The sequence below is a fragment of the Lucilia sericata genome, unplaced genomic scaffold (assembly GCF_015586225.1).
Source record: "Lucilia sericata isolate MDLA Ls3-8-SP2 unplaced genomic scaffold, ASM1558622v1 Contig000346F_arrow, whole genome shotgun sequence".
NCBI lineage: Eukaryota > Metazoa > Arthropoda > Insecta > Diptera > Calliphoridae > Lucilia > Lucilia sericata.
In genome coordinates this window covers 233,451-256,233 of record NW_023994366.1, presented here as the reverse complement: position 1 = coordinate 256,233, position 22,783 = coordinate 233,451, and the positions used below count along the sequence as shown (strand labels likewise).

Below are 22,783 nucleotides of genomic sequence, written 5' to 3'. Positions count from 1 at the left end.
TGTAACCACTTAAATTTGTAAAATCAAAAATATTCCTTGAAAATATATGTTGTTGTTTATCGGCGCCTATATAAATCAACCGCTTTGTTGATATCTTTTATTAGAGATAACAGCTGCTCATTACAACATTTATCGTTTAATTTGTTTAGCATAATTTACCATCTCTAACGAATTTACCGGTTTAAAAAATATTTGTTTGTCGCAGTTTTTTAATTCAACTTTCAATTAAATTTTAAAAATTACTAAATTTTATAAAGAAAAATACCTTCAACAAACATGAGAACTACCACACCACCCACACAAATGCTTAATTTTACTGAGCAAATCAATTGTTTCGATATTTGCCAAACAGACTTCGCATCTAACCTCATTTGTATTGCGGCTGAGAAAAAGCTTATTTTGGGTTTAGTGAGATTTCCAGTAAGTTTCCTTTAACATTTTCTTTATGCTCTTTCATTTATAGCATTTTTTAATACTTTAGGAAGAATCCGAAAGTGAACAATTTGAATGGGAACGTTTAAAGGACATCTACCATGAAACTCGCTGTCATGCCATATGCTTTGCACCCGAGACTTCTCTAGTGGCCATACCCAAAACGGTGACCTTTTGTGCTGCCGGTGCTGATTTTCTACTGCGCGTTTATCGCACCGATATGCAAAATACCGATACTGTACAAACTTTAAAGGCTCATACAAATTATGTCAATGATATTGCCTGGGATTGTGAAGGTGAGTTCTTAGCTTCTGTTAGTGATGATCACAGCTGTAAAATCTGGAGTCTGGAATCACATTATGAAAATGTTATAACATTTTGCCTATCATCGGCTGGCATGTCGGTGAAATGGCACCCGGAAGAACCACACAAGGTTTTGGTGGCCGAAAAGAAGGGTGTAGTGCATATGTATAATGTTAAATCACAACAGGCCATCGTTTCGCTGGAGACACCCAAATCTCCCCTCATGTCCGCCGACTGGTCTTTAAATAATTGCCATTTTATAACAGCATTAGCTGCAGGGGAGATTATCACCTGGGATTTATCCAGACGTCCCTGTTCACCATCCGATGTTAGACAAATCCATGAAGATGGTGGTCGTGCGGTATGCATGTCTCCCACCTCGGAATATGTGGTAGCCAGTGTGGGTCGTCCTGATATTACCTTAAAAGTATATTCCACCAAAACGTCAGTGCCTTTATTGGAGGCTCCTTTAAAATTATTTGCTGGCTTGTGTTGGCATCATCGCCTGCCTTATGTGGCAGCCGCCTATGATCGTAAGTTGTGTTTTTGGAAAGTACAATTTAAATAGAATTTAGTAAACAAAAATGAAAGAATTTTATTTTAATTTTTTGTGATTTTTATTGGGAGTAGAGAGAATATACAATGAATCGCATTTAAATTAAGCTCCATTTACAGAGGCTAAGTATTCCTTATAACGCTGTTCTTGTTGAGCCTGCAATTTTTGTAATTTTTTTAGCTGTCCTTTACTGACTTCCTTGCCTTCTTTGTCGTGAGTTGGTAGGCCCTGGAATAAAGGAAAAATATAGTTAATAAGTGGAACTTTAAAATAGAAAAGGGTCGAACTGGACTATAGAATATACTATTAAATAGGTTTGATTATATAGATTTTTGTTATTTAGATTTGTTTCCTTTTAACTCACATTTTCATCAAATTGCGAATACTTGTCGGTTTCTTGCAAAAACATTTCCTTTGGATTAATTTTACGTTGAGCTTCCTTAGCAGCAGCCGCTTCAGCTGCCGCCTGCTTCTTACGTTCCTTTTCCGCTAAACGTTCTGCTTCGGCAGCCTTTTTACTCTCCCTTTCCTTCAGCAAAGTTTCACGATCTACCAGTTTTACTGCAAATTTACCACCATCTTTATCTTCTAAACGTACACCCAATTGGGGTAAGACATCATCACGCAATTGATCGCACAAATTTAAAATTTCTGTCGCTTTTAAAGTTTTAGCCTGTTCGCGTACTTGATTTCTGAAAACAGCAGCAGCTTCCACATAAGGCAAAACAGTAGATTCAAGATCAATGTTACCATCAGCAGAAGCCGAACCTACAGGGAAACCAATACCACCACGAGGACCCGTAATGGCGCCAAATATGTGCAACAAGTCAGTGATGTAAGAGGCAATTTTACGCAATAATAAACAATTTAAACGGCCCTTATTGTCACGTATATAAATATTGGCGGCTGAGACTAAGTCACGGATCGAATCTAAAGCACTACGAGTATCAACATTATCTAAAAAAAAAAAGAAAAATGTTAAATATTTGATATGATTGGTGCAGCTTTTAGCTACTTACCACATAAGGCATTGTGTACGGCAGTTTGTATTTCATTGTATTTTCTTTGTAAAGCAGCCTCGACCTGAGTCCAAGCATCAAATTGTCTTCTGGGTTCTTCGGAAGTGACATGACGTGTTAAGTCTTTAACATTAAGGAAGAATTCCTAAAATAGTTCAAAAGTTTTATAACAAATTTCTTAAGTTTTTCCAAAATTGTTTCCTACATTTAAGAATCTTTCATATTGTATGGCCATTTCCATAGTATTCTCCGAATAGTCCAGAGTATCTTTCCAGGAATGCAATAAAAATGCCAAACGCAACTGACAGGGTGTATGCTTTTGCAAAGCCTGTTGTATGGTAACAAAATTCTTTAGAGACTTTGACATTTTGCAGCCTGCTATAGTCAAATGCCCAGTATGCAGGAAATACTTCACCCATTCGGCCTCATCAAAAGCAGCCTCCGACTGAGCCAATTCATTATCATGATGGGGAAATTTAAGATCTACACCACCGGTATGTATATCAAATGTTGGACCAAACACATCTGAGGCCATAGCGGAGCATTCTATATGCCAGCCAGGACGTCCTTTACCCCAGGGACTATCCCACCAGGGTTCACCAGCTTTACTAGCCTTCCACAAGGCAAAATCATTAGGTGAACGTTTTTCCGTTAAACGTTCTTCACCCACCGACAAATCACCCTCACCCTCTTGCAAGGACTTAGTGTCACCATAAGCTTCCGGCACTAATTTCGCATAGAAATGTTTGTCTTTATTGTCGAAACCATTGACATCAAAATAAACCGAACCATTGGCAGCATAGGCTAAACCATTGTCAATAATACGCTGTATAAAGCTAATAATTTGGGGCACATATTCCGAAACACGAGTCAAAACATCGGGTGGTAAGATCTATATAAAAAATTAAACAAATTAGATGTTTAAGGGAAGTTAGTGGAATTATTACTTACATTCAAAGATTTCATATCATTATGAAATTGATCCTCCCAGTAGCGAGGCAAAGACTCAAATATAGCATTATCGTTAACCGAAGCACCTTCCTTTGAATCTAACCAATTCGAAATGGGATCTTTAGCCCCTTGCAAATACACATCACGTGCTTTAGCAATATCCTCCGTTTTACCACCAGCCACTGCTTTAGTTAAAGATTCTACAGCATCATTCATCCGAACAAATAACTTATCCAACATGATTTTCTTATCGGCATCAGTATTTTTAGCACAGGTTTCCTGGAATAAGGCCAACACTTCCGCCTGATCTTGCAAAAGCTCCGCTAAAGGAGCGTCCTTGGATTTTTCAGCATAGCGATCAAACAAGTAATTTTGTCTGGCACGTTTTATGATTTTATCATCTATATCGGTTATATTCATGACATATAGAATATTATAACCAAAATAATCGGACAAAACACGCCGCAAAATATCAAAAGAAATATAAGATCTGTAAACGAATAAGTTTAGTAAAAGTTAGCCTTCAATGTTTACAATTGTTTCCTCACCTAGCATGGCCCATGTGTGAGGCATCATAGACCGTGGGTCCACAACTATACCAGGTTACATTGTTACCATCCAGCGGCACAAATTCTTCTTTTTGCCGGGTCAAACTGTTGAATAAACGCAATTTTTGTTTTTCGCCGGCTGCGGGTACCTGCCACGAAGGCTGTTGACGTTTGGCCATTTTCTAACAATTGATATTTTATCTTTTTTAGATAAACTAGAAAATTTTAAAAAAAAGAACAAATTTCCACGTTGCAACAACTACTGCACGGAATGAGGTTGTTGTCGGTATGACACACTCCTCAAAACATTAGTTTGACAATTAAATTAGAGTAAACAGCTGAAAGTTTATTAAAAAAACTGGGGAAATGGGTTAATAGGGGGTATTTTGCATTTTGTATAAAAACATTGTGGAAATAACATAAATTATTAGCTAAATATGTTAATAGTGTATCTAATCTACACAAAAACTGTATAATATATGTTTTCAAAAAGCTAATTAAAATCTACTTTTTATTATAAACTAATAAATTCCATAAAATCCTTGCCGTTTTTACATATGGCAACTTCTTTGTTTACATGCCAAAAGAAATACAAGTGTTATCAACAGCAGGTGAATGCCTTTATAAAACCAGTACATATTATTTTTGTTTTATTTGCCGGTGGTTTTTTTATATATTTGTCAGGAATTTGTGGAAAATCCTTTGTTTTCTTTCTTTAAAAATAAAAGAAGTGATTTAATTCTTATAAATCAATAACAAAACAATAAAAAATTATAAATAAAAAGCTTCCTTTATATAGCATTTTATAATTAAAAGCAAAATTTAAAATTTTTGAATGAAGCCAACAAAATGCTCAAGTATTTAGTGGTTTTCTTAATCCTCGCCAAAGTCTCCACAGGAGTTGAGTATACGGAAGATGAAAATGGTTATTTAGCCTATTGTCCCTGTATGGGTAAGTTTGTTTTAGATAAATAAAAATCTTTTATTAACATGTTCACTTCCTAGGACGCTTTGGCAATCAGGCTGATCATTTTTTGGGATCTTTGGCATTTGCCAAAGCCTTAAATCGTTCTCTTATACTGCCACCTTGGGTAGAATATCGTCGTGGTGAAATGCGTTCTTTGCAGGTGCCCTTTAATAATTACTTCTCGGTGGAAGCTTTAAAAAACTATCATCGTATTATTTTAATGGAAGATTTTATGAAATACTTGGCTCCGAAGCTTTGGCCTGAGGAGAAAAGGGTGTCTTTTTGTTATATGGAACGTAAAAGTTTGCAAAATAAAGGTAATACCAAACCAGGTTGTCATGCTAAAGAAGGCAATCCTTTTGGACCATTTTGGGATACCTTTGCTATAGATTTCAGCAGTTCTGAGTTCTATGGTCCTCTACACTTTGATGTTCACCACAGTAACATGCCCGAAAGATGGAATGAACGTTATCCTGCATCACAATGGCCAGTATTAGCTTTTACGGGTGCTCCGGCCAGTTATCCAGTGCAAAATGAAAATCGCCAGTTGCAGCAATATTTAAAGTGGAATCATAAATATCGTACACTGGCAGCAGATTTCATTAAAAATTCCCTACCCAAAGGCGCCTTCATAGGTATACACTTGCGCAATGGCATAGATTGGGTGAGAGCATGTGAACATGTTAAGGATAGTCAGCAATTGTTCGCCTCACCTCAATGCTTGGGTTATAACAATGAAAAAGGCTCTCTATATCCAGAATTATGTATGCCTTCTAAAGAGCTAATTGTGCGTCAAATAAAGCGACTTATAAAAAATGTTAAACAAGATCAACCTAAAAATGAGGTACGTTCCGTGTTTGTGGCCTCCGATAATAATCATATGCTGCCAGAACTAAATGTAGCCTTACAACGCATGAACATAACGGTACACCGTTTACCTGAGGATAATCCTCATTTAGATTTGGCCATTTTAGGGCAATCAAATCATTTCATAGGCAACTGTATATCCTCGTTTACCGCGTTCGTTAAAAGAGAACGTGACATAAGTGGTTTTCCTTCATATTTTTGGGCTTATCCCAATGAAAAAGAACGCCAGCATTCCCGGGTACATGAAGAACTTTAAAAAGATATTTATAAGCCAACAACCAGCGAATATAATTGAATCTCCATTAGCATTTAAAAGTTATACAAATGGAAGGTATAACATTAAGTAGAAGTAGTTTAAAACTGGAAAGTATTTTCTTAATAAAAACGACTTTAAAATGTATGTTTTCTTTAAAATCTTGAATTTTTAAAGAAATAATTTTTATTTTTTTATATTAAATTTAATTGATGACAAATAGAAAACTTACTTTGTGTGTTTGTTTGTTTGTTTTTAATAAAATTTTTATAAAACCCTTCTTTTCCTAATGCACCAATTTTTGACTACGAGCCAAATCCAATTGTACCGATGACACCTGAGTAAGACCTTCACGTACCGCACTTAAGTTATCCTTCCAGGCATGCAATAAATCTCTCAATTGTTCCCATTGAGGAGCACCAAATGTACGATGCATAGTGGAAGAGATATGCACTTTGCGATTGGCTTGATCGAGGCGAGCACGTACCAATTTTGTCTTCAATACCTCAATAACAAAGGCCTCCACTTCATCTTCGGAAATTTGCAATTCTTTGGTCAAGGTTTCAAAACTCATTTCGGGATTGCTTTCGGCCAATTGCATAAAGGTTAGCAAACGCATTTTCTTCATGTTCTGTTCGTGGTTCAGGCCCTGTGAATTGACAAATTCCTTGTGGTCTTCATAGAATTGTATGTAGGAGGGCAATTTGTCGGACACGAAAATGGACAATAAATCATGAATCAAATCGCCTTCCAAAAAGCGCACAGGTTTCAAAGCCAACAAGGGATCTAAAAGGAATGTATTGGGATCGGCCAAGGCGGTAACAATACATTTCATGGCATCCTCACGGGCCACACAGGCATTGTCAGCGGTATAGGTGCCCAAAAGTTCAATCATTACCTTGGCCGACAGCTCCAAATTGGTATCCTTGGTGACATCGTGCAACAAACGGTAGAGTTTTTGCATTTGTTCAGCCGAGGGTGGGCAATTGGCAAATTGTGACTTCAATTGATCCACTCCAGTGAAAACTTCCAAAACTTGATCACACTGTTTGGCCACCTGAACCAAATGGTAGTAGACATGATAGCGCAAGGGAGAGGAAGTATCTAAATTATTAAACAAACGCCACAAGGACTGCAAACACACTTTTGTCAAAGGAACATTGGTAGCCTTAGTCATTTTCTCACAATAAGCCAAAATAATGTTTTCACCACGATCCAAGGGAATCTATAGCAAATAGAACAAAAAAACAAAAACATTAATTTCCTTTCAATTATAAAAACTTTCAAAAAACTACCGTAATCATTATGGATACAATACTGTTGAGTATGCAATCAATCTGTTGGGGCTCACCATCCTTAAAGCAAACATCACACACACCAATGATTTTGTGTAAATCATCTTCTACACCCTTGCTGGATTTTTCCGACGAGATTTCAGCACCCAAATTCTTGAAATATTTTCTCAATTCTTGGACCTACAAAAAATAAGAATTATTATTCACAAGGCATATAAATTTGCAATTGTTTATTTGCCATTTGGCCAATTTTCTAACATAACCTCAACTTTTTTCGACTGTCCAAAAGATTGCTTACAATTTTGTAGCTTCTTTAGTTGTTATAAATACTTTACCTGTTCATCCATGGATAAATCTATAAAAACTGGTGGAGAATTCATGTTTTCTTGATTAATTTTCTGCTTATTTATACGTTTAAATAAATTATTTTTCTACGATTCGCCCAACACACGTCGCTTCTTTTATAAACTCAACAATAGAAAGGGTTGTCAAATATTTGACATTTCATGTGTTAATCATTTCGGGTGAGTGCTTATTTGTTTGTAATATAGAGATGACACTTTTGCGAGAGCAATGGTAGGTGGAATTTTTTGTTTTATTAATAATCGACCGTATTGTGGTTGAATACAGACCATTTGTGGAACGAATTTGATTAAATAATAGACAATGTTTAAATATTTCCTTAAAAGATTGGGATTTCTATGATGTAACAATTTTCCTAAAATATGTTTTGACTATAATTTGTTTTTTATTACGGATCAAAGTTTTTTTAAATGAGATGAATGTCTAGACAATAGAGTAAGCTATTCTATAGTAACAATTTCCCGGCATTTTCTTCAAAAAATGCCCCGTTTGCAATCATTTTGTTAGGCAAAGCCTATAAATGCTATCGATAATTTTAGTTAAGCTAACATTTTACAATACCTGCAAATTTAAATAAGAAGAACAGTGTAAACATGCTTTAGTTATAGTGCAGTTGGCATAGGGACTTTTTTGGTACTTTTGTTTAAATCTATGTAACTTTAACAGATATTAATACCAAATATTAAAACAAACAAAATAATCTAATTCCTAAAATAGTAAAATTAAATAAGTTTACTTTAAAGATTCAATACATTCGAAACCAATTTAAAATATATAATTTTATGGGAAATTTCCTTTCACACTAAAATTTAAATGCCCAACACTGACAGCCACTTTGAAATGATAGCGCTGCAAGTAAAAAAAATGGCAAAAGGTAAACATAACATTTTTTCATCAATTATAATTTAAAATTACATTAAGACGGTCGACATGCAGGAAATAACTACAGCCGAAATAGCAAGTACCCAATTAACACAACAGGAAAAAAATGGCGAACCTCAAAAGGAATTCTACACCAAGGCACAACAATATTGGTCAGAGGTACCTGCCACTGTAAATGGCATGCTGGGCGGTCTAGGCTATATAAATGCCATCGATGTCCAGGGCTCAAATGCTTTCCTGCGTGAACTTAAAATAAAAGAAGCCCACAAGAAACATGCTTTGGATTGTGGTGCGGGCATAGGGCGTGTAACGAAAAATTTACTTATGCCTATGTTTGGAAAAGTCGATATGGTAGAACAGGATCCCACGTTTGCTGCAAAAGCTAAAGACTATTGTTCTGCAGATAGCGGCTGTACATTGGGCTATCCCAATCGTTTAGGTGAAATACACAATATGGGTTTGCAACAATTTGTGCCGCCAGCACAAAATACGATTTAGTCTGGTCTCAGTGGGTCTTGGGTCATCTAACCGATGATGATTTATTGGCCTTTTTCAGACGTATACACAAGGCCTTAAGACCGGAGGGACATTTTGTACTTAAAGAGAATGTAACGAAATCAAAAGAAGTGGTTAAGGATGAGACAGATTCTTCGGTAACACTTCCCCTTAAAGCTTATGAAATGCTATTGAAACAAGCTGGCTTCCGCATTGTAAAAATGAGCCAACAGAAAAGTTTTCCCAAAGGTCTATTTCCAGTCTATATGATAGCGTGTCGACCAGTGGCGGTGCAATAAGTTGGTGCCTTCTTTTTTAGTTAGTATTAAATTTGCTGTGTAGTAGACGTTTGTAATGCATTACAAAATAATTACCTAGTTAACAGAAAATGATAATAAAATCATATGAAATACAAAAAGTCTTTTATTCTATTTGAATTGTGAAAAATATTGTTATCTGGTGAATATAACGGTTTCTGTTTGATACTTTTGTAAACATAAGACCTTTTTTAAATATGGTTAAAATTTTCCTTTTAAATTACTGAATTTTACTTAAATATATGTCGTAAATAGTTAAATTGACTTCGTACGTAGAGGCTTAGGTGGAAGGCACTGCATAAATAATATTTACAGAATCATTTAAATTCCTTTGGGGACCTAATGACAATAAAATTTTTAACTTTTACTTTCCTATCGTTTATATAATGCAACATATAATAAATCGTTTGAAAGCTAATGTAGATTTTTCCAATTAAGAGTATAATAGTAAAATTATATTTAAAATTATCAAATACCATGATGTTAATAAGATTTGTTATTTTATTCATGAATTAATTCACATAATCGGAAAAATATGTATAAAACTAAAAACTAAAAAGGAGTCATTCGAAAAAGCGCTATTATATATAAAAAGATTTTCAAAATTTTATATTTTCAAATTCTTTTAAATTCTACTATGAAGAGCTCGTTTTCTCTCCTCTACATATTTTAAATCTGGCATCACTTTTTATCTAAATGACAGTCAGCTGTCAGTGTAGAGAAAGAAAGCATTTTGTTTGTTTCTTTTGTTTTTATTTCTATTCAGTGTTAAACGTTGTGTGAAAAATTTTATTTTATTTAAAAATATAAAAAAATTATGGTGAATTAGTGAATAAATTAATAAAAAAATGGATGAATTACAAAAATTAGAACATTTATCTTTGGTCTCCAAGTTGTGTACAGAACTGGACAATCACTTGGGTATCAATGACAAAGATTTGGCAGAATTCATAGTGGAATTGGAAGCGAAAAATCCCACGTTTGAGGAATTTCGCAAGGCCCTTATAGAAAATGGAGCAGAATTTCCAGATTCTTTAATTTCCAATCTGCAGCGTATTATAAAATTAATGAAACCTTCGGCGGATGGAAAACAAACAAAATCTTTCGATGATCCCAGCAGTGGAGGCGCAGGCAACAAATTATCAAGTAAAACGGAACATTTGGCCATGATGTTTCCCGGCTTGGCATTGGCTAATGATAAATTTAGCGCAGTAGATGCTCCTTATGACAGTTCAGCTTCGGATGAGGAAAATGACCGTGAGCCGGATGATAAGAAAGAGAAAAAAGTAGTAAAAGAGAAAATACATATGGAAGAATTGGAGGCGGTAGATGCAGCCATGCTAGAGCTGGAAGCCTTAGCACCCGGTATGGAAACAAAATCCACAAAAAGTGAAAGGAGTGATAGAAAGAAAGCCGAAAGAAGATCACGCTCAAGATCTAGATCTCGTGAGAGACACAGGGGCGGCAGTGAGCGTGAACGCAAAAGGGATAAAAGTCGTGAACGTCATAGAGATAAGGAGGCCGCACGCAGTAGTGGCAAAGATCGTTATAGAGATAAAGAACGAGATAGACGTTCAAGATCACGTTCTCGTGACCGTCAAAGACGTTCCCGTTCACGCGACGCTGCCCGTAGACATAGACGTTCTAGATCACGTTCTAGAGAAAGACAAAATGAACGCAAAAAACGTTCCAGATCCAGAGAACGCACTCGACGTTCACGTTCTAGATCCCGAGATAGATCTAGACGTTCTCGATCCCGTTCAAAAGAACGTTCTAGCCGTAAACGTAGATCCGGTTCTCATGAAACTAAGATGCGTGAGAAAATGCCACCACCAGCGGTCATGGCAGATGATCCTGAGCCGGGTAAAATATATTCGGGAAAGGTTGCAAATATTGTGCCTTTTGGCTGTTTTGTGCAACTTTTTGGTCTGCGCAAACGTTGGGAGGGTTTAGTGCATATTTCACAGCTGCGTTCCGAGGGACGTGTTACCGATGTTACGGAGGTGGTGAATCGGAATTCAAATGTCAAGGTAAAAGTCATGTCAGTTACCGGACAAAAAGTCTCACTATCAATGAAGGAAGTTGATCAAGATACGGGCCAGGATTTGAACCCTCTTAGTCATGCGCCTCCACCAGACAGTGAACTTAAAGATCGCAACCCCGATAGACCATTTGGTGGAGGAACTTCTCTGCTAAATCTACAAGGTGGCGGTGATAATGATGAAGATGATTCGCGTAAACGTGTCACACGCATTTCCAGTCCGGAACGTTGGGAAATTAAGCAAATGATCAGTTCGGGTGTATTGGATCGCAGTGAGTTGCCCGATTTCGATGAAGAATCTGGTCTTTTGGCCAAGGACGAAGACGATGAGGAGGATATAGAAATTGAAATTGTAGAAGAAGAACCTCCTTTCCTGGCAGGTCATGGCAGAGCTTTGCATGACTTATCGCCGGTACGTATAGTTAAAAATCCCGATGGTTCATTGGCACAAGCCGCCATGATGCAATCGGCTCTTTCAAAAGAGCGTAGGGAGCAGAAAATGTTGCAGAGGGAACAAGATATGGATGCGGTACCCACGGGTCTTAGTAAAAATTGGATAGATCCCTTACCGGATGAAGATTCTAGCCGCACTTTGGCCGCTAATGTCCGAGGCATGGGTTCGGCTCCCATGGAGGTGCCCGAGTGGAAAAAACATGTTATTGGTGGCAAAAAGTCTTCATTTGGCAAGAAAACCGATATGTCTCTAGTCGAGCAACGTCAATCTTTGCCAATCTACAAGCTAAGAGATGATTTGATTAAGGCCGTTACCGATAATCAAATTCTAATTGTTATTGGTGAAACAGGTTCGGGTAAGACAACTCAAATTACCCAATACTTGGCGGAGTGTGGTTTTACTGCACGTGGCAAGATAGGCTGTACCCAACCTAGGCGTGTTGCTGCTATGTCAGTAGCCAAGAGAGTGGCAGAAGAATTCGGTTGTCGTTTGGGCCAGGAGGTAGGCTACACTATACGTTTTGAGGATTGTACCAGTCCAGAGACGTCCATAAAATACATGACAGACGGTATGTTGTTAAGAGAATGTCTCATAGAGGCTGAACTGAAAGGCTACTCCGTCATTATGTTGGATGAGGCTCATGAACGTACCATTCACACTGATGTTTTATTTGGTCTGCTGAAAACCGCCGTACAAAAACGGCCAGAATTAAAACTCATTGTCACCTCGGCCACTTTGGATGCCGTGAAATTTTCACAATACTTCTTTGAAGCACCCATTTTCACCATACCCGGTCGCACATTCCCCGTAGAGGTGTTGTATACTAAAGAACCGGAAACTGATTACTTAGATGCCTCCTTGATTACCGTCATGCAGATACATTTGAGAGAACCACCCGGTGATATTTTGCTTTTCTTGACCGGTCAAGAGGAAATTGATACGGCTTGTGAAATTTTATACGAACGTATGAAAAGTTTGGGACCAGATGTACCGGAGTTAATTATATTGCCCGTATATTCTGCTCTACCCTCGGAAATGCAAACCAGAATTTTTGATCCAGCACCACCGGGCAGTCGTAAAGTCGTAATAGCTACAAATATTGCAGAAACTTCGCTGACAATTGATGGTATTTTCTATGTGGTGGATCCCGGATTTGTAAAACAAAAGGTGTATAACTCTAAAACTGGCATGGATTCTTTGGTGGTAACGCCCATTTCGCAGGTATGTTGGTATAATCTTGACTATAGACCAAAATACTTAAATGTTTTTTTCCCTTATTTCAGGCTGCTGCTAAACAACGTGCTGGACGCGCTGGTCGTACAGGTCCCGGAAAATGTTATCGTCTTTATACGGAAAGAGCTTATCGTGATGAAATGTTGCCAACACCAGTTCCGGAAATACAACGTACCAATTTAGCCACCACTGTATTGCAGTTGAAGACAATGGGTATTAATGATTTGTTGCATTTCGATTTCATGGATGCCCCTCCTGTAGAATCTTTAGTAATGGCTTTAGAACAATTGCATTCCCTATCGGCCTTAGATGATGAGGGCCTCTTAACACGTCTGGGACGGCGAATGGCTGAATTTCCCTTGGAACCCAATCTCTCAAAAATGCTCATCATGTCGGTGGCTCTACAATGTTCGGATGAAATTTTAACTGTGGTTTCCATGTTGAGTGTGCAAAATGTTTTCTATAGACCCAAAGATAAACAGGCCTTGGCCGATCAGAAAAAAGCCAAATTTAATCAAATCGAGGGAGATCATTTGACTCTGCTGGCCGTCTATAACAGTTGGAAAAATAATAAATTCTCTAATGCCTGGTGTTATGAGAACTTTGTGCAGATTAGAACGCTCAAACGCTCACAGGATGTACGCAAACAATTGCTAGGCATTATGGACAGACATAAATTGGATGTGGTTTCAGCCGGTAAAAATTCGGTACGCATACAGAAAGCCATTTGTTCGGGTTTCTTTCGCAATGCAGCCAAAAAAGATCCTCAAGAGGGTTATCGTACTCTGGTCGATTCTCAAGTGGTGTATATACATCCCTCTTCAGCTCTTTTTAATCGTCAACCCGAATGGGTTATTTACCATGAACTGGTACAGACGACCAAGGAATATATGCGTGAAGTAACAACTTGTGATCCCAAATGGTTGGTTGAATTTGCTCCCTCCTTCTTTAGATTCTCAGATCCAACGAAATTGAGTAAATTTAAGAAGAATCAACGTTTGGAACCACTCTATAATAAATATGAAGAACCCAATGCCTGGCGTATATCGAGGGTGCGTCGTAGAAGGAATTAAGTTAATGAAAAGGGATAAAGAATACATTAATTATAAATATGTATGTTTAGTTCTTTTTTTAATATTTCGTAAATATATCTAACTACTCTTAAATAAACGTTTAAAATTATATCAAGTTTTGATCCCCAAATATGTGATGTTTTGAAATTAATTAAAAAAAAATCTCGGAGACTATAGTCTGGGCAGTTTAGCGTTCAGTTTAGACTATAGATCAATATGTGGCATTTACTATCAGCTTATAGTCTTGGGCTGTAGATTAGTTTTTATTTGGACTATAGATCTGTCTAATCTTAAATATGAAACAGTATATAGTATCGACTTTAGATCAGTCTATAGTATCAACTATAGATCAGTCTATAATCTGTAATACATATCAAATTATAGTCTGTATAATACGTATATCTTTTAAATTTAACTATCAAGAATTTACATCAGCCTGTCAATTAGTAGTAGTATTTTAGATTTTTGCAAACATTTAAACATGAAAAACTTAATTTTCCAAGCCTGACTTGTCATACAGTTGATTCGAAGACGCCGTTAAATTGTTTCAGCCGCCTACGTCTTTAGTTGTAGTCGACTTTGGTGTCTACTGGTCGGCCATTATTATTATACATATTCTCCAGCAGAACAAAAAAAGAAAAATTAGTATTTAGAAGAAAAGTTTTTAGTGTGTAATTTTAAGTATTTTCTTAATTAAAAAAATAATATAAATTAAAAAACCTATCAATAAAATGCAAAGAATTGTGATAAAAGTGTTTAAGTAGAAAAAGAAGTAAATTTTTGGTGAAATAGAAAAAAATGAAAAGGAAAATTACAAGACAACTACAACTACTAGCAGCAGCCGCTGGCCGTTGTAGCCGCAGAGATAGCAGCAGCGGTAGCAATAAAATATATTAGAAATTCCCTCAATAACAAAAAATATAAAAAAAATAATAAAAAAAGGGAGAAGACGTGTAAACGAAAATAACAAACAAAAAAAGGATAGAAGGTAAATTATATGTATGTACATATGTATGTATGTATACAAAAATACTATATACAAGATAAAAAGGAGAAGTACAACAACGTAAAACTTGGTATATTAAACAGGAAATGCTGCTGATCTTTTTTTTGTTAATAAAATATTGTGTGTATTTAAATAATTGATAACTAAGAAAATGTGTAAAATTAAAAGTACATACTGTTCTAAACTTGATAAATATTTCGGTGGTCAAAAAACGTAATAATGGAGTTTTTTACGGATTAAATTACGCATTGAAATTAATTGATAATTTTGGTAATTTTTGTTCAGTTATGGTTGAAAATTTAACAACATATTGTAAACATATTTAGAAATAATAAAGATTTAAAGCCAGTTAATAAAGTAGTTTTGGAGTCAAGATTTTAAAAAACTTTGTAATAGAATTTAGATGCTATTAGTAAATCTTAATAATGACATTGTAATTTTTCTATTTTAAAAAATCAGTGAAAATGCTACTTTCAAAAAAAGTTTCGAATTTATTAAATTTTTGTATAGACATGGACAATATAAAGTACTAAATAAGTTACTACTTTGTAACAAAAAGTAAACATTTTTGTAAAATATGTTAAAGAATTTACTTATAATGAAAAACTTATAACGAAAATATGTTTATTTCTTTATTTTAAAAAATTTGTAGTAGAAATACTACTTTTTGAAAAAAGTATTATATTCTTTACTTTTTGATGTAGAATATAATTTTATAAAATATAATTTGTAATAAAATAAAATTTCTTTTGGAAAATTTTCAAAAAATAGTAAATTAGTTACTACTTTTTAGCCAAAAGTTGATATTATTGAAAAAAATGTTATAAAATTTGTCTATAATGAAAAAGTGCTACCAAAAACAGGTTGGTTTTTCCATTTTTAAATAGTAGTAGAAATACTACTTTTAAGAATAGTATTAAATTCATTAGTTTTAGATGTTGAAAAAATTAAGAAAATACAAAAGGTACCTATTTGCAAAAACATGTAGGTATACTTTTAAGTTTCTTATAAAAAATCCTCGAAAAGATTTTGAAGAAAATTAGGCAGGCGGTTCACAAAGCCTTATTTAAGAGTGAACTACAAATATTAGGGCTTATTAGTGAAAAACCCCTAATTTATTCTAAGTTATATTATTATATCATAATCCATATTCAAAATGTACTTAATACTAAAAACAACTGTCAAATAAAGTTTCCTAGAAGAAGATGATAATATAAAACTTAACTACATAAGAGATAGACTTGGATTATAGGCTAATTAGACTACCTGTGTAACATAAAATATATTGAATAGGTAATTTTTTCCATAAACTATTGAAATTTTACACACAAAACTGTGTAAAAGTCGCGTGTTCATATTCTGTTTATGTTCTAAACTCAACCAAAAGAAACAAATATTTTGAAGAACACAAATTCTAATTAAACATATATATATAAGTTGAAAAACAGTAAATTTTTAGTTTTTGAGTTCATTGACTTGTAATTGTTTAACAAAATTAACTTCCCCTAAACTATACTACTATCTATGAAAACGCATACGGCAACTCTTTTATCTAGTTGATAAAATAATAAACGTATTACCAGATATTTTTCACACAATTGGCGGTTTTTTCACACTCTTTTTATCTCATTTTTTCAGACGAATACTATTTTGTTGGTGTCAGCAACAGCAGTAGTAGTTTTTTAAAACTTTATTAAATCTTTAAAAATTAATAAAGATTTTGAAAAAAGGCTTTTACTTTGATTATTTTTGTAACAATAAAACCTTTAAAAAAATAAACGTCCAACTATGGTCTCTACACGTCAAATGGCCACCAGCAGCAGTAGCAGTGGTAGTAATGGCGGTGGTGGTACTACAACAAATTCCATCTTAAATAGTACTTCTTCAGAGGATACAAATTTGTTACGTCCCTCGGTGGTTACCAGACAATCTAATACAACAAGTGTTGTTAATAATATGCCTTCTACTTCTTCATCAACTGCAAAAACAACTGCTTCTCAAACAATAATAACAACAACAACTTCGGCAGCAGTGGGAGCTGTTGCTGCGGCAAACGCCTCAACAGCAAACGCTTTTACAACTAGTTGTGTACGACAAACGCAGGCGTTTAAAACTTATGGGATTATTACAAATTCTTCTACAACTGGTTGTAATCAGCAGCAGCAGCATGAGCAGCAGCAAACTTCTAATATTAATTTATTAGATTTACCCGAAGAGATATTAACTAATATATTAACATATATTGGTTATAAAAAAATTGGACAATTGCGAGTGGTGAGTACAAAAATTAAGATACACAGCAAAACATTGGAAAAAAAATAGTAGTAGAAATACTACTATTTAAAAAAGTATTAAATTCATTACTTTTTGTTGTAGAAAATGATTTTAATAAAGAAAATAAAATTTCTTTGAAAATTTTTTCAAAATGTAGCAAATTTCATACTATTTTTTTTTAAAAAAAGTAAAAAAAAAAAATTCTATAAATTTTTTTATAGAATTTGTTTAATATGAAAAAGTATTGACAAAAACAGATTTATTTTTAGATTTTAGAATAGTAGTAGAAATACTACTTTTTTTAATAAAGTATTAAATTCTTTTGTTTTTGTTGTAGAAAATGATTTTATTAAAAGTAAATTTAAAAAAATTAAATTTCTTACGAAAATTTTGCAAAAAGTAGTAAATTTCCTACTACTTTTTAACAAAAAGTAACAATTATTGAAAAATTTATTATAGAATTTGTTTATAATTAAAACCTGTCAACAAAAACAAATTTAATTTTCGATTTTAAAATAGTAGTAGAAATACTACTTTTTGAAAAAATATTAAATTCTTTACTTTTTTGTATAGAAAATGATTTTATTAAAGATAGATTAAAAGAATATAAAATTTCTTTCAAATTTTCAAATAGTAGCAAATTTCATATGTACTAATTTTAAACAAAAAAATAAAAATTATTGAAAAATTTGTTATAGAATTTGTTTATAATAATATAGTGTTTACAAAAAAAGGTTTATTTTTCGATTTTAAAATAGCAGTAGAAATACTTTGCTATACAGTTTAGGGACAAATTCTTCTTAATGCAGTTTTTAATTTCTTTTGTGTTTTGTTAAGCTTTAAGCATAAACACAAAATTTAAATTTGATATTTGTCTTTTATGAAATCTGATCTTATAGAATAACAAAAAACCAGCATAAAAAATCAATAATAATTTAAGATCACATTATCTAAATACATACATTAACATATTTTTTTTTTTTAATAATTTCGAGAAACATTGTACATACATAATTTGTATAGTTTTTTACATATAAAGTTGTATGTTATTTTAATTTACTATTCATACAGCAAAGCCTCTAATGAGACGTTCAAAAGAATCAAATTTTCTTCTATATTTGCAAATTTTAATATTGTTTTAATTAATTTTTTTTTTTTAATTTTTTCTCTCCATATGCAAGTGTAATCCTTTTAATTATGTTGTGTGCTGACATACATACATATTTTTTATCCTTTTTATATATTTTTGTATATAACATTACTGTTTATGTATTTTAACCCAGAGTGTTGTGTGGTTTTTGTATGATTTTATTTAGTTTCTACTTGATTTAACTAATGATTACTATATACATATGAATTTTCTTTTTTTGTTGTTGTTGTTATGCAGATTCTACAACAAATATTAAATTTTTAGGTTGAATTTTTTTCTACAACAATGTTGTATAGTGTCTACATGTAGGTAGAACTTGTATTAAAGCTGCAACAAGGCACATTCTAACCCACAACATATTAACCAACACAACATATTCTTTTTGTGTACTATAGAGATTATGTGTAGCTACAGACGTTTGTAATTAAATATTGCTCTTGTTTAAGCAATTTGTTTTGCAAAAGATTTGTTTTTTTTCTGATTAAGGTACTAATTTATTACTTTTTGAAATTTTTTTAAAAGAAACTTTATTTTCTTTCAATATATATTTTATAAAATCATGTTCTATAACAAAATATAATGAATTTAATACTTTTCCAAAAAGTAGTATTTCTACTACTATTTTAAATATGAAAAATAGACCTATTTTCGTTTACACTTTTTCATTATAAATAAGTTCTGTAACAAATTTTTCAATAATTTTTATTTTTTGTTAAAAAGTAGTATATAATTTACTACTTTTTGAAAATTTTGAAAAAGAAATTTAATTTTCTTTTAAATCATATTTTATAAAGTCACTTTCCACAACAAAAAGTAATAAATTTAATACTTTTTTCGAAAAGTAGTATTTCTACTGCTATTTTAAATTTGGAAAATAACACTGTTTTTGTTATCTCTTTTTCATTATAAACAATTTCTATAATAAATTTTTCAATAATTTTAACTTTTTGTTAAAAAGTAGTATGTAATTTACTACTTTTTGAAAAATGTTTGAAAGAAATTATATTTTCTTTTTATTTATATTTAATAAAATCTTTTTCTATACTAAAAAGTAATGAATTTAATACTTTTTTAAAAAAGTAGTATTTCTACTACTATTTTAAATTTGAAAAATTAACCCGTTTTTGTTAATATTTTTTTCATTATAAACAAGTTCTATAAGATATCTTGCAATAATTTTAAATTTTTATTAAAAAGTAGTAACTAATTTTCTTTTGTTCTATCTCACAGGTTTCACACAAAATGAATGATGTCTGCATGCACATCTTAAATTCTACCTTTTCCAAGTTGATTACAAAAACCTATAATCGTTTTCAAGCCATTAAGGGAAATATGCCTAGACGTGAATCAGCCAGACGTAATCATCCACTTGCTTGCGAGTGTGATATTATAGAGACCTGCTATATGCGTCTGTCACTCTTACAAATGACATTTGGCAAACATATCGAACGAGGACATTGCTGTTTTTTTCCAGGAGCAGTAAGTTGTCTAAATAAGAAAAATTAAACAAATTTTGATTTATTTTTTCCCTAGATTTTAGATGAGGTATATACTATATTAAATTATATTAAAAATACCCCTTGTTTGGAGAGACCATATCGTGTTACCGATGAGCTCTTTGATTTATCCACCATGGCCATGGAATACTTTCGTGATCGCATAGAATCCACTTTGCCTGGTATTGCTTATTTCAATAAGGATTTCTTTAAACTACCCACTACAACGAAAAGACGTAGGTTTCTGTAAGATCTTAAAAGGGAATGATTTATTTATGTCTTTTTTACTTTCTTTACAGCTTTAGTTATAGCTTCTGATTTAAACGATAGCCCTGATAGTTTACCTTCACCGCCACAAAGTAATATGGTTTTACGTAAAGGTATACGTAAAATCAAGCAAGGCATGAAAATCTACAATAATCAATTATCTGTTCTACGCAATGAATTACGCACTTGTAAACGTAAATCGGTGGAACAGGGCAAACAAATAGCTGAACAGCAAAAACTTTTAGCCGAGCAGCGTAAACAAACTCTAGAGTATGCCAATCGTTTGGATGAGAATGATAAAAAGAATGAGGAAATGTCACGCAAGTTTTCGACACTATTGCAGGTACGCTTTTGTATTGATTTCTCTAAAAAAAGATAGAAAGAAGTAGATTAGTAAAAAAAGTAGTAAAAAAGTACTAAAAAATTGAATAATTTTTGAAAAATTTGTTATAGGATTTGTTTATAATGAAAAGGTATTAACAAAAACATAATTATTTTTCAAATTTAAAATATTAGTAGAAATACTACTTTTTTAAAAAAGTATTAAATTTTTTACTTTTTGTTGTAGAAAATGATTTAATAAAATATAAATTAGGAGAAAATAAAGCTTATTTTGAAAAATCTTCAAAAAGTAGTAAATTATATACTATTTTTTAACAAAAAGTAGTAATTGTTGAAAAAATTTGTATAGCATTTGTTTCTAATGAAAACGTAATAACAAAAACATGATTATTTTTCAAATTAAAAATAGTAGTAGAAATACTACTTTTTTAAAAAGTATTAAATTCTGTACGTTTTGGTGATGAACATCAATATTTAAAATGTAAATGGAAAGAAAATACAATTTTTTTTTGAAATTTTTTCAAAAAGTAGTAAATTTGTTACTACACTTTAGCAAAAAGTACTAATTATTGAAAAATATGTTATAGCATTAGTTTCTAATGAAAAGATAATAACACAAACATGATTAGTTTTCAAATTTAAAATAGTAGTAGAAATACTACTTTTTAAAAAAAAACTATTAAAAAAATTACTTTTTGTTGTAGAAAATGAATGTATAAAATATAAATTGAAAGAAAATAAAATTTCTTTTGAGAATTTTTCAAAAAGTAATTAATTACATACTACTTTTTAACAAAAAGTAGTAATGTTTGAAAATTTTTGTATAAAATTAGTTCTTAATGAAAAAGTAATAACAAAAACATGATTAGTTTTTAAATTTAAAATAGTAGTAGAAATACTACTTTCTGCAAAAAGTATTAAATTTATTAGTTTTAGGAGTAAAAATAATTCTATTGTATATAAATTGAATGAAAGTAAAAAGTACTTAATAAGTTGCTACTTTTTAACAAAAATTAATGATTGTTCAACATTTTTTCATATTTTTTTTGTATTCCTTAGGAACTTAACAAATGTAAAACCGAATTACAATATTGGCGCTCTAAAAGTCCTGCCATACCGACTTGTAACTCATGCGGTCACAAAGTAACACCCATACTACCGCCCGAAGACTATCAGGCTCTCATTAATCAGGGAGTAAAGCCTGAAGATATTATACTTAATTTAAACGATGATACCGATGCTGAAAGTGATGTCAGCATGAACGATAGTGGCTGTAATAATTTAAGTAATGAATTTGTATTTCCCGATGAGGCAACCACCGCCAAATTATTGGCTGTCAATACGGCTACAAAAAATCTTAAACGACAACATACAACAACAACACCAACGTCCAATATTTATATAACAAATAATAGTAATAGTGCAACAACAACAACAACAAAATTAATACAAGACAACGAAACAACAGAGTTAACAGAATTTTATGAATTAAATGATGAGGCTTCAACCAGTTCAAGTGCTTTTATAGCAACCGCTGGCTATTCAACAAGATTATTTTATGGTTCTATGGGAACAGCTACAACAACAGCACCAACAACAACAAATTTACATAGAAGTGTTATTGTCTCACCAACTTCAAGCCAAGTTAAATGTATTGTTAATAATACAGAACAACAACAGCAGCAACAGCAACATACTGCAGCTAATATTATCAGTGTTGCTGAGTGTGTTGTTAATAATACTGCAACTTCCGTAGAGGAGGTTAACAGTCTACAGGCCATTTCATCGCATGAAACCAAGAAAGCACGTAGAGTACAAAAAACTACTAGATGTTTAACTAACTCTAGTAATAAACGTAAATAATAAAACAAACAGTTAAAAACATACAAACAAACAACCAATAAACAAAATAACAATTTTTTCTTTCAAATTTTCAAAAAGAAAAACGAAAAAGAAACACTAAAGTTTTAAGATACTTCCCTAAAAACCCATTTTCCCTTACTTTGTCCTAACCTCCCCCCATCCCCAACTAATTTTAAAACACAAACAATATATATAAAAATATAGTATATATATATAAATATAAATTAGTAATAATAAATTTCTAATACTTAATTATAATATTAAATATATTTGAGAGCCTAGATACTAAAATAAAATACAAAACATAAGAAAAGTAATGAAAAACAACAATTTGAT

The 22,783-nt window shown here is 32.5% G+C and overlaps 8 protein-coding genes across 9 annotated transcripts in view; 5 read left to right on the top strand and 3 right to left on the bottom strand.

Moving 5' to 3' along the window:
- Positions 1-154: 154 nt before the first annotated feature.
- LOC119603907 (nucleoporin Nup37) lies at positions 155-1,333 on the top strand. The gene is made up of 2 exons (XM_037956189.1): positions 155-420; positions 482-1,333. Exons 1-2 carry the CDS (start codon positions 277-279, stop codon positions 1,301-1,303), a joined length of 966 nt encoding a protein of 321 aa, XP_037812117.1. The 5' UTR covers positions 155-276; the 3' UTR covers positions 1,304-1,333.
- Positions 1,329-4,119, bottom strand: LOC119603906 (cysteine--tRNA ligase, cytoplasmic). Its single transcript, XM_037956188.1, has 6 exons — positions 3,810-4,119; positions 3,262-3,751; positions 2,516-3,202; positions 2,311-2,455; positions 1,656-2,248; positions 1,329-1,519 (listed from the first exon to the last, which is right to left on the bottom strand). The coding sequence occupies exons 1-6, from the start codon at positions 3,986-3,988 to the stop codon at positions 1,394-1,396; spliced, it is 2,220 nt and encodes a 739-aa protein (XP_037812116.1). The 5' UTR covers positions 3,989-4,119; the 3' UTR covers positions 1,329-1,393.
- A 320-nt stretch (positions 4,120-4,439) lies between these two features.
- Positions 4,440-6,127, top strand: LOC119603904 (GDP-fucose protein O-fucosyltransferase 1). Its single transcript, XM_037956186.1, has 2 exons — positions 4,440-4,761; positions 4,815-6,127. The coding sequence occupies exons 1-2, from the start codon at positions 4,659-4,661 to the stop codon at positions 5,897-5,899; spliced, it is 1,188 nt and encodes a 395-aa protein (XP_037812114.1). The 5' UTR covers positions 4,440-4,658; the 3' UTR covers positions 5,900-6,127.
- A 9-nt stretch (positions 6,128-6,136) lies between these two features.
- LOC119603905 (eukaryotic translation initiation factor 3 subunit M) lies at positions 6,137-7,754 on the bottom strand. Its single transcript, XM_037956187.1, has 3 exons — positions 7,527-7,754; positions 7,192-7,371; positions 6,137-7,121 (listed from the first exon to the last, which is right to left on the bottom strand). Exons 1-3 carry the CDS (start codon positions 7,569-7,571, stop codon positions 6,183-6,185), a joined length of 1,164 nt encoding a protein of 387 aa, XP_037812115.1. The 5' UTR covers positions 7,572-7,754; the 3' UTR covers positions 6,137-6,182.
- Positions 7,755-8,386: 632 nt separating this feature from the next.
- On the top strand, positions 8,387-9,343 carry LOC119603928 (alpha N-terminal protein methyltransferase 1). The gene is given in 2 exon segments (XM_037956218.1): positions 8,387-8,917; positions 8,920-9,343. Coding segments are annotated over 2 exon segments (744 nt in total). The 5' UTR covers positions 8,387-8,484; the 3' UTR covers positions 9,231-9,343.
- A 620-nt stretch (positions 9,344-9,963) lies between these two features.
- LOC119603908 (ATP-dependent RNA helicase DHX8) lies at positions 9,964-14,181 on the top strand. The gene is made up of 2 exons (XM_037956190.1): positions 9,964-12,964; positions 13,027-14,181. Exons 1-2 carry the CDS (start codon positions 10,097-10,099, stop codon positions 14,047-14,049), a joined length of 3,891 nt encoding a protein of 1,296 aa, XP_037812118.1. The 5' UTR covers positions 9,964-10,096; the 3' UTR covers positions 14,050-14,181.
- A 448-nt stretch (positions 14,182-14,629) lies between these two features.
- On the top strand, positions 14,630-22,726 carry LOC119603909. Of its 2 annotated transcripts, none has more exons than XM_037956191.1 (6): positions 14,630-15,037; positions 16,694-17,329; positions 19,710-19,958; positions 20,013-20,211; positions 20,275-20,585; positions 21,644-22,726. In XM_037956191.1, exons 2-6 carry the CDS (start codon positions 16,844-16,846, stop codon positions 22,445-22,447), a joined length of 2,049 nt encoding a protein of 682 aa, XP_037812119.1. In that variant the 5' UTR covers positions 14,630-15,037; positions 16,694-16,843; the 3' UTR covers positions 22,448-22,726. The 2 variants fall into 2 exon arrangements, with proteins under 2 accessions (XP_037812119.1, XP_037812120.1); XM_037956192.1 differs by lacking the exon at positions 14,630-15,037 and adding an exon at positions 15,125-15,325.
- Positions 20,480-22,783, bottom strand: part of LOC119603914 — a 43,815-nt gene continuing 41,511 nt past the window's right edge. Inside the window, exon 3 of the mRNA XM_037956199.1 lies at positions 20,480-20,607. The gene's annotated coding sequence lies outside the window, so the exon portion shown is untranslated. The remainder of the gene's footprint in view (positions 20,608-22,783) is intronic.